The 16,185-nt window shown below is 37.9% G+C and overlaps 1 protein-coding gene and 1 pseudogene across 2 annotated transcripts in view; one reads left to right on the forward strand and one right to left on the reverse strand.

Moving 5' to 3' along the window:
* Positions 1-16,185, forward strand: part of PHKA1 (phosphorylase kinase regulatory subunit alpha 1) — a 208,546-nt gene that overhangs the window by 56,907 nt on the left and 135,454 nt on the right. Inside the window, exons 8-9 of the mRNA XM_081125812.1 lie at positions 11,741-11,839; positions 13,007-13,153. Coding sequence (XP_080981938.1) covers positions 11,741-11,839; positions 13,007-13,153 — 246 coding nt within the window. The remainder of the gene's footprint in view (positions 1-11,740; positions 11,840-13,006; positions 13,154-16,185) is intronic.
* LOC308551653 (large ribosomal subunit protein eL15 pseudogene) lies at positions 2,196-2,803 on the reverse strand (annotated as a pseudogene). The gene has a single exon. The product of its transcript is annotated as a large ribosomal subunit protein eL15 pseudogene (transcript).

Genomic DNA, 16,185 nt, shown 5'->3' on the forward strand with positions numbered 1-16,185 from the left:
GGCCTCTGAGCTGGGCCTTCTAGGTGCTCCCCTGTGTGGTCTGTGTGCACTGTCCTATTGTAGTTGAGCCTTGATTGCTGTTGGCATCACTGGGAGGAATTGACCCCCAGGCCAATAGGCTGTGAGGACCAGCTGCAACTATAGCCAAAGAGCTGCTGTGCTGGAGACACCCCTATGGAGCAGGATTTACTTCAGTGGAACTTTGGTGTTCACCAAGTGGGCCCTTGAGCGTGTCACTCATGGATGTGGTAGGATTGTAATCCAGCATGGTCGAGTCTGGCCACTAGGTGCACTGTCTCTGAATCCTCCCGGGAGGTGCAAAGTCAGCCTGTTCCAGTGCCTTGCCCAGGGCCACCCAGCATGAGCTACACAGCAAACTGTAGTTGGCTGCTACTTGTGCTGGGCTTGGTGTTGTCTAGGAGAGGCCAAGCTATGAGCCAATGCAGGCTGCCACTATTGCCAGGCGTGGGGCCACTTATCAAGCTGTATGGGGCATGCTGCTGCTTGTTTGAGAGATTTTAGTAAAGTCCTAAGCATGAGGCTCGAGAGGCCACTTGCATAGAGAAGCCACTGGAAATGGCTTGGATGAGCTTGCAGGTAGGGAGTGATAAGCTCTGCAGGAATCACCTGGGCAAGGTGAAAGGTGTGAGTCAGGTGCTGGAGATTCAAATATGGCACCTGCCTGCTGGCTCTGTGCGGGGAGGGCTTGCCAAAGGAGCAATGGCCTCTGCCAGCTCTTCTGTCTGGGAGAAAGCTGCTCCTCCACTTCTCTCCTCTATTTCAGGTAGGTTAGTTCCTCCTCAAGTGTCCCAGGTTTCTTTCAAGCTGCTGCCTGGTGCTGGGGCTCAGAGGGAGCATGTCTGAGTGAGTCCGTGCTCCTGCCCTTTAAGAGGAGCTTCCTGGAACCCCCCCCCCCCCCCCCGCACCCTCCACAAGCCTCCTCTCTAGTTTTTATAGCCCAAAGTTGTGGAGACTTCCCCTCCTGGCCCTGGAGCCCTGGGCTGGGGAGCCTTATGTGGGGCTAGGACTCTCACTCCTCCTGGAAACCTCCATCGCCAGGATATTCTTCCCAGGTTTAAACTGTGGCTCTGGGTGTGGGCCCATGGCCGCATCTCAGGGATTCAGCCCGATCTGCCCACATCTCCACCTTTCCTACCGGTCTCATTGCTTCTTCAGTTCCCTTGTTTTAGGGCTTCTGTTCAGCTAGATTTTAAGAGGTTCTAAGTGATGGTTCTGTGTTTTAGTTGTAATTTTGATGTGGCTGTGGGAGGCAGCTGGTACAGCTGTTACATACGCCGTCATCTTGTTTCCCTGACCTCCCTCTCCAGGATGTTTAATTTTAAGAGAACCCTCTTGCACAGGATCATTCAGTTCTAAAAAATGTTGGTATTCTTTTAAACTTTTATCATTTCAGAAGCAGCAGTTATACTGGGTTAATCTGAAAATGTGAACCACCTAAGTTAACTTTCATTTTTCTGCATGGGGTCATGAGAATGGATTAGGATATATTTTCATTCCAAGCAAAATTAAATTTAAAAATGTTTGTCCTTGCCAAACTCCAAAAAACAGCCCCTTGAGAGTAAACCAGGAGAGCATTGTATTACTCCAGTAAAGCTATAGGTTTTATCATGTGCACCAGCAAATCTACTTGGCTAGCTCTGCACTCCTCTTTAACAGAATTTACCTTGGGCCTATTATATCAAACAGCATTTTTTTTTTAAAGTTATATCTTTACTCATTTCAGAGAGAGGAAGGGAGAGGGAGAGAGAGAGATAGAAACATCAATGATGAGAGTTATCATTGATCAGCTGCCTCGTGCACACCCCCAACTGGGGATCAAGCCCTCAAACCAGGCATGTGCCCTGACTGGAAATAGAACCATAATCTCCTGGATCCTAGGTTGACACTCAACCACTGAGCCAGGCCCAGCTGCGCCCAAACAGCATTTTAAACACTGACATAGAAAACCCTCTAATATGAAAAAGCAAAGACAAAAGTGTTTATCTTATGACAAATGAACTACACCATCACTTATAGTCTTCAAATGTTATTGCACTTTAACTTCCATAATTTCATAATGGATTTATGAAACAATCTGCAGACAACTAGTTTTAACAAATTAATTAACACTTTTAAGCAGACATGACTGTCCTAAGTTGTTTTATTAGGTGAGAATTTTACAAACTTTACTTATATTAGCAGTAACAGTGGAGCTGGAGAGTATTGAGCCTTCTCCAAGCTGCAGGGCAAGAACCAACAATAGTGTGGTGGAACTTGTGGCCCTTGCCAAGGCCACAGCTCTCACTGCCTGCAGATGTCAGCCCTCTCATCTCCTTGTGCTTGTGGACTGTTTGGTGGTCCACTGGATGTCAGGATTCTTTCTGATAGCTTTATAGAATGGATCAATGAGGATAACCTCAAAGAACTTGTATGTGGAATCTTCACCAACCCAGTAAGAATTCAGGACACTCAGAGCCCCGCAGTGGTGTTTGTCTCACTCCTTCACAACAAGACTGAAGGCTTCAAGCAAACCTTAGATGGTTAACACTATGGTGGACAGGTTTCCGTAGGTTGCACCCTCAGGTCATCTTAGGCCACCACAGTGCACACAAATCTGATATATGACATAACCTTTTTTGGCCTTGTATCCTGGCCTGTGCATTTTATTGGGCCAGGTGAGGCAGGGGGCCCTGTGGAGCTCAGAGAGCTGGTGGTACTGCCAGCAGTGCACCCTGAGAAGGAAGCACATTACATTGGACTTATTCTTTCTCCATAGCTCCTGGATTTACTTGTATGCACCCATCTTAGTTTACCTGATGGCTGTGGCTAGACAAAAAGAAAGAGCCTTTCTCCAGTGCCATACTGTTTTGATTACTGTAGCTTTGTGGTATAGTTTGAAGTCAGAAAGTATGATGCCTCTGGCTTTATTCTTTTTTCTTGGAATTGATTTGGGTATTTGGGATCTTTTGTGGTCCCATATGAACTTTGGGATGTTTTTTGTTCTATTTGTGTGAAAAAATGTCATTGGGATTAAGGTAAGGATGGCATTATATCTTTATATTGCTTTAGATAATATGGCCATTTTAACAGTGTTAATTGTTCCAATGCATGAACATGTAATATCTTTCCATTTCTTTATGTCTTCAATTTCTTTTAACAATGTCATGCAGTTTTCATATACTGCTTCTTCACCGTCTTTGTTCAGTTTATTCCTAGGTATTTTATTTTTCTGTTGCAACTGTAAATGGGCTTTCTTCATTTCTCTTCATTGTCATTATATAGGAATGTAACAGATTATTGTACATTGATTTTTTTTTTAAATCCTACACCATTACTGTATTTGTTTATTGTTTCTAATAGTTTTTGGTGGAGTCTTTAGGGTTTTCTATATATAGAATCATGTCACCTGCAAATAGTAACAGTTTCACTTTTTCATTCCCAGTTTGGATGCCTTCTATTTCTTTTTCTTGCCTAATTGCTCTGGCTAGGACTTCCACTACTGTGTTGAGTAACAGTGGTGAGAGTGGTTATCCTTGTCTTGTTCCTGATTTTAGAGGAGAAGTTTTCAGTTTTTTACCCTTGGGTATAATTCAACTGTTAGTTTGTGATTATATATATATAGCATTTATTATGTTGAGGTACTTTTCTTCTATACCCATTTTGTTGAATGTCTTAATCATAAATGGATGCTTTATCTTGTCAAAGGCTTTTTCTGCATCCATATGATGTGATTTTTATCTTCTATTTTGTTAATGTGGTATATCAAATTGATTCATGGATGTTGAACTATCCTTGTATCTATGGAATGAACCTCATATGATCATGATGTATGGTCCTTTTAATGTTTTACTGTATTTGATTTACCAGTATTTTGTTTAGGATTTTTTATCCATGTTCATCAGAGATATTAGCCTGCAATTTTCTTTTTGTGTGTTGTCCTTGCATGATTTTTGTTTCAGGGTAATGTTGGCCTCATAAAATGAGTTGGGAAGTAGTCCCTCTGCTTCAGTTTTTTGGAAGAGGTAGAGAGGACTGATATTAAGTATTTGAATGTTTGTTAGAATTCACTGGTGAAGTCATCTGTGCTGTACTTTTGTTTTGGGGAAGCTTTTTAAAAATTTCTTATTTTTATTGACAAGGTTTATAGGAACAAATTAAATATTTAAAGTCAAAGGCCAATTCTTAGGTCTCATTTAGTTTAATCCATTCATTTGTACTAAGTGTAACTTTCTCTAATATCTTAACTTTATCAAGAAGCAAGTCAAAACTGTGAAAATACCTGTTCACAGTCAACATAGTTTTACATATTTGTTCCATGGTGCAAAGATATTTTTATTTTAAACACAGGAGGGTTATTTTTTATTTTTTTAAATTTTATTTAAGAAAAAATTTTTTTACTTAAAATATTACAAATGTCCCTTTATCTCCCCAATGACCCATTCCACCCTGTCCCACCCCCCTCCCCAGTCCCCCTTAGCACCATTGTCCGTGTCCTTGGGTTGTGCATATATGCATATAAATTCTTTGGTTACTCTCTCCCTCTCCACCCACTCACCCCCCTCCCTCCCTCTGACATTCATCAGTCTGATCTATGCCTCCATGTCATTGAATCTATTCTGTTCATCAGTTTATTAAGTTCTTTAGATTCCACATATAAGTGAGATCATGTGATGTTTGTCTTTCTCTGCCTGGCTTATTTCACTTAGCATAATTTTCTCCAGGCCCATCCATACTGTCCCAAAGGGTACTAGAACCTTCTTATTTACAGCTGCGTAGTATTCCATGGTGTATATGTCCCACAGCTTTTTTATCCACTCATCTACTGATGGGCACTTGGGCTGTTTCCAGATCTTAGGTATTTTAAACTGTGCTGCTAGGAACATAGGGGTGCATATATTCTTTCTGATTAGAAAGCATGGGAGGTTTTTAATTAGTTTCAATTTCCTTACTAGTGATCCATCTATTTAGGTTTTCCACTAATTCTGATTCAGTGAAGGAAGGTTGTATACTTCTATGAATTCGTCCATTTCCTTTAAGTTATTGAATTTGGTGGCATATAGACTTTCATAGTATTCTTATCTAATCCTCTGTACCTCTTGATGGTGGTGTAACTTCTCTTTCATTTCTGTTTTTTTAATTTTTTTTTATTTAAGTCCTTTTTAAGCCTATGTTTGTCTTTAGAGCTGAGATGAATCTCCTGCAGGCAAATTAGAGGTGGGTCTTGTTTTTTAATCCATCCCTCCACTCTGTGCCTTTTTATGCGTGTGTTCAATTAATTTACATTTTGGGTGATTATTGATGTATGAGGATTTCCTATAGCCATTTTATCTTTTGTTTCCTGGTTGCTCTGTATTTCCATTGTGTTTTTTCCCCCCTTGTGATTCTTCTGCTATTTATTTTGATGGTCTTCTCTGATTTTTTTTTCTCTTTCATCTCTTTTTCATGTTCTTGTCTCAGCACTGATTTTGTGTGTGTGTGTGTATGTGTGTATGGTACCATTAGCTTTGTGTAAAATGTCTCATATACAGGGGTGGGCAAAGGTAGGCTTATAGTTGTTCATATGGAAGATAATTCAATAACTGATAAATAATAATACAGAATAATCTTTGTTTTATGTACTTGCAACTGTAAACCTACTTTTGCCCACCCTTATATATAATAGTCCTTTTTCTTCCAATTCCCCCTTTATTAACCTGTACACTTTCAGATAATTTCTTCCTCCCCTTTTATGATTTTGTTGTCACAAATTATCTCTTTTTTATGCTGTGCATTTATTACCAACTTACAGTATAGTTATTTTTACTGTCCTTTTCCCCCTTTAACCTTTATGTTATAATTAAGTGTTTAATGTTATTCTAAAGTAGAGCTGTAATCTCCTGCTTCTGTCTGTGTTACTCATCTTACTCAAAGTTTTGTATACTTTTGTAATTTTGTTTCTGGTAGAAGAGCTACTTCCAACATTTCCTGTGATGCAAGTCTTATAGTGGTAAATTATTTCATCTTTTATTCATCTTGGAAAGCCTTTATTTCTCTTTCATATCTAAAGGACATCTTTCCTGGATATGTTACCCTTGGCTGATAGTTCCTCTCTTCCAATATTTTGAATATCTCCTTCTACTGTCTCCTGGCTTATAATATTTCTACTGAAAAATGATTATTAGCTAATGGTGTTTCCCTTGTAGGTTAGTCTTTTTATCCCTTGGCTCCTTTGAGAATTTTTTCTTTGTCACTAATTTTTGACAGTTTGAATAATATGAGTCTTGGAGAGATCTTTTTGAATTAATATAATTAGGTGTTTTGTTAGTGTTCTCTATTCTAAAGTCCAATTCTTTCCATTGGCTTTCCATCCCCTCCACCCTGCATCAGCCCCACCCCAGGCCTTCCCTATACTATTGTCTGAATTCCATGGGTTATGCATTTAAGCATATAAGTTCCTTGATTAATCTCTCCCCACCAACTCCCACACCCATGCCGTCTCTCTGAGATTCCTCTTAAAGTCCTCCAGAAGTTTTTTTTATAAATTTAGGTACTCCTATATTGGGTGTATATATGTTTATCAAGGGTTATATCCTATTGTTGGAATGATCCCTTTAATATTACGTAGTGACCCTTCTTGTCTCTCGTTATGGTCTTCATTTTGAAGTCTTTGTTGTCAGATATGAGTATTGCTACCACAGCTTTTTTTTCATTTCCATTGAATGAAAAAATTTTTTTTCCATTCCTTCACTCTCATCTTGTGAGTCTTTTGTACTGAGATGGGTCTCTTGTGGACAGCATATATTTGGATCATGTTTTCTTATCCACTCAGCTACCCTATGTCTTTTTATTGGAGCATTCAATCCATTTACATTTAAGGTTATTATTGATAGGTACTTATCTATTGCCATTTTAATTCTTTATGCCTGTGTTTCTCTCTCTGTTTCTTCTTATTATTACAGCAATCCCTTTATCATTTCTTGCAATGCTGATTTGGTGGTGACAAACTCCTTTAGCCATTTTTTGTCTGGGAAGCTCTTTATTTCGCCATCTATTTTGAAAGATAGCCTTGCTGGACAGAGTAGTCTTGGTTTCATATCCTTGCTTTTCATTACCTTGAATACTTCATGCCATTTTCTTCTGGCCTGCAGAGTTTCTGATTAGAAATTAGCTGACAGTCATTGTAGGTAACAGATTGGTTTTCTCTTGCTGCCTTTAAGATTCTCTCTTTGTGTTGGATTTTTGGCATTTTAATTATGATGTGTCTGGGCGTGGGCCTCTTTGGATTCTTCTTGCTTGGGACTCTATGTGCCTCCTGAACTTGTGGGACGTTTTCCTTCACCAGGTGAGGGAAGTTTTCTGCCATTATTTCTTCAAACAGATTCTCTATTCCTTGCTTATTCTCTTGCCCTTCTGGCATTCCTATGATGTGAATATTGTTGCATTTCATGTTGTTCCACAGCTCCCTTAAACTGTCCTGTTTTTCAATTGTTTTTCCTTTTTGGTTCTCTGATTGACTGATTTTTTTCTACCCTGTCTTCTAATTCACTGATCCGATCCTCAGTTTCCACTAATCGGCTGTTTATTCCTTCCAATGTATTCTATATTTCTGCTATGTCATTCTTAATTTCCTTAATAGTTTCCCTATCTTAGCATCCTTACAATCAGTATTCTGAACTCTATATTTGATAGGTTGCTTATTTCCATTTCATTTAGCTTTTTTTTTTTTTTTTTTCTGAAGACTTGTCTTGTTCTTTCATTTGGGGCTTGATTTTTTTTGTCTCCCCATATTGGCTTTCCATTTGGGTTTGTTTCTATGCATTAGGTACATCTGCTAGGACTCTTAGTCTTTTTGAAGGGTCTACAGTGCAGGGCAATGCCAGATACTGTTTATGATTGGTCTTGAATACCCTGTTTGGAGCTATCAGCAATTCATGTTTTGTGGTTCCTTCTGCTGAGGTTGGTTGCATTTGGACAGGACCAAGATGCACACTAAACTCTGCTTTTCAAAAGCCAAGGTCTATAAGCAGATCGGGAAAAGACTCAAAGCACCCAGAGGTCCTCCTCTGCCTGCAGGCTGATTTACCTGGAACTCCTGAATTCTATTTGGTTATTTTTTATAGTTCCAGTCTCTTTCATAAAGTACTCATTTTGCTTGTTAATTTTATTCCTGCGCTCATTGAACTTTCCTTCTGAGTTCTCTTGTATCTTGTTGAGGTTCTTTATAACTGCTACTTAAATTCTGTCAAATAAGGCACAGTCTTCCGTGACTATGATTTTGGTTTTTAGATACTTTTCCTTTTCTTTCTGTACTCCCATGTTACCTGGTTGTTCATTGTATTTGATGAATTTTTTTCTCTGCCTGCACATTTCAGGTAGGGAGTTCTGTTTTTGTTTAGATACTGTTTTTCTCTTGACAATTCAGTAGATTGATAGGTAAGGTACTTTCCTTTGTTTTCCAGCAGATGGTGGTATAGCACAAGGTTTTGTTTTATCTTACCTGTACTGGAATCAGGGTGGAGCTGCATTGCTTCAGTTAAGGAAAATGCCATGTACCCACTGGGATGGTGGATGTCCCTTCTATGACCACTTTCCATGATTATTGTGCACTACCATTTTGGTTGGGGAATGTGGCTGGTGGTGTAGAACTGTTTTTTCAAACTCCCTGTGCTACCTTCTTTTTACTAATAGTTACTAGCTCTGCTGTGTTTTCGGAAGTGTCTCCACTACCTCTACTGGGCTCTGCCAGGTTGGGTGGGTCAACGGAAACAAGTGCATCATCTTGTTCCAACCCCTGCCAGCAATGACTGTCAGCATCACTACACTGTTAAAGTCCCAGCCACCTCTACCGGGATCTGCCATGATGGGAAGGGGGAAGGGAGATACCTTTTCCCAAGAGACCACTTCTTCTGCCGCTCTTAAAATCCAGGAAATAGTGTGAGGGCTGCAGCCCTACTTCTCCATAGCTACCACCATCTCACTGGAGCTGCATTGTGCACCCAGTTACATCCATGGCCACCATTCCTGATCTTGTTCTTCATGCCACCTTCTCACTTGTCCCAATCTGCTCACATTCAGATGTTCCAATGAATGTATTTTTCAGGTGTGTTTTTGTGTTGAGCAGGGTATCCTTTGTTGAGTTATAGTTGTCCAACTTGTAAATTTAAGGGGTGAAACAAAAGAGTCTTCTCACTCCACCATGATATGGACATCATTCCAATCCCTTAAATTTATTTTCATTAAAATTTAATTGACATTTATCATTGTGTATATTTGAGACATTGATTTGGTACATATATTTATTACAATATGATTACCACCAAAGCATTAGCTAGCACCTTTATTACATCATATAATTATCATTTCTTTTTTGTGGTAAAAACAATTAATATTTACACTGTTAACAATTTTGGAGTTTTTAATACAGTGCTTTTCTCTTTAATCATTGTGTTGTGAATTAGATCTTCAGGACCTATTTATCTACTGGTTGTAAATTTGTATCCTTAAACAACATCTCCCAAATTCCCCCACCCTCCAGCACATGGTCTCAACTATTCTATTCTGTTTTTATGAGTTTGATTTTTTTAGCTCCCACATTGAGTGATATAGTATAGTACATGTCTGTGTCTGACTGACATCTCACTTAACATAATGTGTTCAAGGTCTGTCCGTGTTGTCACAAATGGCAAGATTTTTATTTCTCATGGCTCAATATTTCATTATATATATACACACATATATATATGTGTGTGTGTATACATATATATATATGTATATAACATCTTCTTTATCGATTAATCTGTTGACACTCAGATTTTTTCTACATTTTGGCTTTTGTGAAAAATGTTGCAGTAAACAAAGCATATATCTTTTCAATGTCTTGTTTTCATTCCCTTTGGACATATACCCAACAGTAGAATTACAAGATCATATAGTAGTTTTATTTTTAATTTTTTCAGGAACCTTCATATTGTTTTATATAGTGGATTAACCAATTTGCATTTCCACCAAGAGTGTACAAGTTTCCGTTTTCTTCACATCCTCACCAACACTTGTTATTGTCTGTCTTTTTTATGATACCATTCTAACAGGTGTGAGGTGATATTCTATTTTGGTTTTGATTTGCATTTCCCTGATGATTAGTGATGTTGAACATATTCTTATGTACCTATTGGCCATTTGTATGTCCATGATTTTTGCTTTAGTTGCTTGTGCTTTTGGTGTCATCTAAAAAATCATTGCAAAAACCAATGTTTCTTCTGGGAGTTTTATGGTATCAGATCTTATGTTTAATCATTTTTAAGTTAATTTTTATGAATAGTATAAGGTAAGGATCCAATTTCATTTCTTTGCATGTAGTTATCCAATTTTTCCAGCACCATTTATTGATTTGTTGAAGATACTATCCTTTCCTCATTGAGTGTTCTTGACTCTCTTGTCAAATATTAATTGACTATAAATGGAGGGGTTTATTTCTGAGCTCTCTATTCTGTTCCATTGATCTATGTGTTTATTTTAATGCCCATACCATACTACTTTAATTACTATACCTTTGAAGTATAATTTGAAGTTAGAGAGTGTGATGCTTTCAGCTTTGTCCTTTTTTTCCATGATTGCTTTGGCTGTTTGAGGACTTGTGGTTCCATACAAATTTTAACATTTTTTCCTATTTCTTTAAAAAATGTCATTGGAATTTTGTTAGGGATTCCATTGAATCTGTAGATGGCTTTGGGTAGTATGGACATTTTAACAATATTACTTCTTCCAATCCATGAACAAGGAATATCTTTCCATTTGTTCATGTCTTCAATGTCTTTCATAAAAATGTAGTTTTCATTGTACAGATCTTTCACCTCCTTGGTTAAATTTTTTTTTTTTTAATATGTCTTTGTTGATTTCAGAGAGGAAAGAAGAAGGAAAGAGAGATAGAAACATCAATGATAAGAGAGTCTTTGATTGGCCACTTCCTGCATGCCCCCTGCTGGGGATGGAGCCTGTATCCCTGGCATGTGCCCTGACCAGGAATCGAACTGTGATCTCCTGGATCATAAGTCAATGCTCAACCGCTGAGCCACACTGGTCGGGCAAATTTATTCTTAAGTATTTGATTGATTTTGATACTATTGTGAATGGGATAGTTTCTTTTTTATTTCTTTTTCAGATGTTTTGTTAGTGTGCAAAAACGCTACTGATTTCTGTATGCTGATTTTATATCCTTCAACTTTATTGTATTCGTTTATTAGTTTTTGGCTGAGTCTTTATATATAAGATTGTATCATCTGTAAATAATGACAGTTTTACTTCCTTTCAAAATTAGACGCCTTTTATTTCTTTGTCTTGCCTAATTGCTCTGGCTATGACTTCTAGCACTATGTTGAGTAAGAATGGTGAGAATGGGCACCCTTTTCTTGTTCCTGACCTTAGAGAAGAAGTTTGCAGTTTTTACTGTTGATTATAATGTTAGCTGTGTGTTTGTCACATATGGCCTTGATTATGTTGAGGTGTGTTCTTTGTATATTGAACTTATTTAGGGTTTTTATCATGAAAGGATGGGTACAACCTTCATCTTAACTGCCTCTGGGACAATATGGAAGCAAAGAACAACTCAGAGGCCCCTAGCAATAAAGGACATTACTGTATTTTATGTTCTGCTGAACATATTCAAAATGACATTGTGTGCAATGATATGATACTGAGGTACAGGGAGTAGAAATATATATCTTTATAATAATAAACTTGGCCTTTCCTTCTTTGTTCCTCACAGGCAGCCCTGGAAGCATTAGATGAACTGGATCTGTTTGGTGTGAAAGGTGGGCCTCAATCAGTTATTCATGTCCTTGCTGATGAAGTACAACACTGCCAGGTAAGAAAATAATGGACCACATTATAGAAAATTTTATTCTTATCCAGATTCAGACTTAGTATGGATTTTAGAATAAAGAGACCTGATTGAGACTAGATAATCTTATTTATTACTATGTGCACAAAATATCTTATCAAACATCCTATACTAAGATAAGCCTGATATAGCATTAGCTGTAACATAGATCATAGTCCTGTTCTCTCATCCAAGGTTATAAAGGGATCACATCCTAGTATATGGAATTCCTCATTGTTGTCATATCAAGTCTATGGACTATGCTCTTAAGTATCTCCCTTTCTAAATATAGCAAGAGAGCAAGGGGTGATTGATTTTGAGTGTTGATAGTGGCTCTGAAACATTCACTTTTCCCAGGTTGTCTGTAGGGTTAAATGTTTGGAGTTTAGACTGTTTAAATGGTAAATGCCTATCTTTAGTTTTGTATAGGATTACTCTGTGTGTTGAAAGATTAAGATTCTTCTCATTGGGAAGATTTTATTCTTTTCTTCAAACCCTGATTATGTATCTATATTGTTATAGTGAATATGAACTCATCTTCTAATTGTAAAAACGAAATTTTTCATGGAAAAGATAAATATCAAGGACATATGAGCTGGATCTTCCATTTCCTACTTTTCTTTTTTAAATTTATCTTTATTGTTGAAAGTATTACAGATGTCCTCCCCATTGATCCCCTCCTCCCCACTCCTGCCCCCTCCCCAGGCCTTCCTGGCACTATTGTCTGTCCATGGGCTATGCATATATGTATATAAATTCATTGGTTAATCTCTTCCTGCCCCCCCTTCCCTCTGAATTACCTCACTCTGTTTCATGCTTCCATTTCCTACTTTTCAGCAGCTACATTTTCTCTTATCTTTATGCTTAAATAGTTACTCATGGAGCAATGGGAATGTGGATGGGATAATGATGTTAAGAGTATTCTGTATCCATTAGCAACTGCTTAACAATCAGGATTGGAAAACATTAAGAGCGGGATTGAAACAAGGGATAATTTACAGAAATAGCTAGTTTTTAAAGCTCTCTATTGAGTGATGTTTAGATTTTCTTCTGAATGATCCTCTTCTACATAAATCTTTGGAAACTAAATCTGTTAGTTTTATAACCGCGAGTTATTCACTGATGTGCTACATTTGATTTCCTTTCTTTTAGTCTATCCTTAATTCAATACTCCCCCGGGCTTCAACATCCAAAGAGGTTGATGCTAGTCTACTTTCAGTTATTTCCTTCCCAGCCTTTGCAGTAGAGGATAATCAGTTGGTGGAGGTCACAAAACAGGAAATCATCACCAAGCTTCAGGTATGTCTACATGTGCCTTTCTTTCCTTTAGGGTTCTTATTTTAAGGAGAAATTATTATCTTTTTGGGCCTTCCGTATGACCTGTGTCAGTGATTTAATCAAGTGATCAGGGTTAATATCACCAGTAATAAGGCATATTGACATCATGTGCTCCCAGTACAGTGCAATGAGAAGTGCACAGCACCTCTGTGACATCCTTCCCAATAATGCATAACCTCAATCTAATCATGAGAAAATATCAGACAAAATCAAAATCAAATTGAGGGACACTCTACCAAATAACTGATGCACATTTCAAAAGTGTCAAGGTGACATTTTTTAAACAAGGAAAGACTGAGGAACTGTCACAGATTCAAAGAGAGTAAGGAGACATGACAACTAAATGCAGTGGGATCCTGAAATGGCTACTAGAACAGAAAACAGCCATTACTGGAAAAACTGGTGAAATCCAAGTAAGTTCTATACTTTGGTTAATAGTGTTGTACCAAGGTGAATTTTTTTAGTTTTTGATGAATGTTCTACAGTTATATAAGGTGATTAATATAAGGGGACAGTGATTGAAGGGTATATGGAGACTCTCTATACTGTTCTTGCAACTCTTCTGTAAGTCTCAAACTATCACAAAATTTTAAAAATATGTTTTCTTTTTTTTTAAGCCTAGGGTCTCTTATGAGCTCTGTGAGCAGGAACAAATAGATCAATAATTGGGCTATCACAGACTTCCCTAAGGTGGAAAGCCATGGAGAGGATAACATTAGGAACTTTGCTTTAGGGAAGAGCCTGTAACGTAGCCCTCCCTTAAAATCACATTGTTAACATCAGTTTCTGCTTCTGGGCTGTTATCAGGGTTTTTATGATTATTATTTTTTAATTATTGTGTCTCTATTGATGATAGGTTGGCACATGTACCTGTTACAAGGGATGTATTTCTTTTCAATTTTTCTCAACTGTAGTTCACATTCAATATTATTTTGTATTAGTTTCATGTGTACAACATAGTGCTTAGACATTAATATAGCTTAAGAAGTAAACCCCCAATAAATCTAGTGTCCACCTGGCACCATGCATAGTTATTACAATAGTATTGCCTCTGTTCCTTAGGCTGTTCTATACATCCCCATGACTATTCTGTATCTATCAACCTGTTTTTCTCAATTACTTCACCTTTTTCACCCAGTCCCCGAAAACTCCTCCCCTCTGGCAGCCAAAAGTCTATTCTCTATGTCTATGAGTCTGTTTCTAATTTGTTAGTGTATATTTTACTTTAGAATTTACATATAAGAGAAATCATTTGCTTTTGTCATTCTCTGACTGAATTATTTCACTTAGCGTAATACTCTCCAGGTCCATCCATGCTGTTACAAATGGTAAGATTTAATTCTTTTTTTATGGCTGAGTAATAGTCCATTGTGTGTGTGTGTGTGTGTGTGTGTGTGTGTATACATACCACAGTTTTCTTCTGCTTATATTTTTTAAATTTACTTTTTTTATTGTTAATACTATTGCAGGTGTCCTCAATACCCCCACTTTGCCCACCTCCACTCAGCCCCATCCCCTCTCCCTTGGCCCTGCCCACTCTATTGTCTGTGTCTGTGGGCTATGCATATATGCCCTTTAGATAATCCCTTCATCTTTATCCAGCACCCTCCACCCCACTCCCCTATGACATTTGTCCGTCTTTTCCATGTATCCATGCCTCTGGTTCCATTTTGTCAGTTTATTTTGTTCATTGGATTCCATATATAGGTGAGATCATGTGATACTTCTCTTTCTCTGACTGGCTTATTTCACTTAGCATAATAACCTCCAGGTCCATCTATGCTCTCAAAAAGGGTAATAGTTCCTTCTTTTTTACAGCCACATAGTATTCCATTGTATAAGTGTACTATAGCTTTTTATCCAATCATCTACTGATGGGCACTTGGACTCTTTCCAGATCTTGGCTATTGTAAATAATGCTGCTATGAACATAGGAGTGTATATATGCTTTCTGATTGATGTTTGGGGATTCTTAGGATTATATACCCAGAAGTGTGATGGCTGGGTCAAAAGGCAGTTTCATTTTTAATATTTTAAGGAAACTCCATGCTGTTTTCCACTGTGGCTGCACCAGTCTGCATTCCCACCAACAGTGCACTAGAGTTACCTTTTATCCACATCCTCGCCAGCATTTTTTGTTTGTTGTTTTATTGATGGTAGCCATTCTGACAAGGGTGAGTTGATACCTCATTGTAGTTATAATTTGTATGTTCCTGATGAGTAGTGACCTTGAGCATTTTTTCATGTCTATTGGCCATCTGTATGTCCACTTTGGAAAAGTATCTATTCAGGTCTTTTGCTCATTTTTATTTTATTTTTTAAAAATTTATCTTTATTGTTGAAAGAAGTACAGATGCTCCCTCCCCTCCTGCATTAACTCCCTCTTCCCTACTCCCTCCCAGGCCTTCACCACACTATCGTCTGTGTCCATGAATTTTGAATATATGCATATAAGTTCTTTAGTTAATCTCTTCCTGCCCTCCCCACCCCTTGCCTCTGAGAATTGTCAGTCTGTCGTGTGCTTCCATGTCTCTGGATCTATTGTTTGTCAGTTTATTTTGTTCATTAGATTCCACATATAAATGAGATCATGTGGTATTTGTCTTTCTCTGCTTGGTTTATTTCACTAGCATAATAATTTCCAGGTCACTCCATGTTGTCTCAAAGGGCAAGAGATCCTTCTTTTTTACAGCTGGTAATATTCCATTGTGCAAATGTACCGCAGCTTTTTTATCCACTCATCTACTGATGGGCACTTGGGCAGTTCCCAGATCTTAGCTATTGTAAATAACGCTGCTATGAACATAGGGGTGCATATATTCTTTCTGATTTTTGTTTCAGGCTTCTTAGCATATATTCCTAAAAGTGGGATCACTGGGTCAATGGCATGTTTTGGGTGTTTATTTTCTACCCTGCTACTTTACTGAATTTATTTATCAGTAGTTTTTGGTGGAATCTTTAGAGTTTTCTGTATACAGTACCATGTCATCTGC

This window comes from Miniopterus schreibersii (genome assembly GCF_964146895.1).
Source record: "Miniopterus schreibersii genome assembly, chromosome: X".
NCBI lineage: Eukaryota > Metazoa > Chordata > Mammalia > Chiroptera > Miniopteridae > Miniopterus > Miniopterus schreibersii.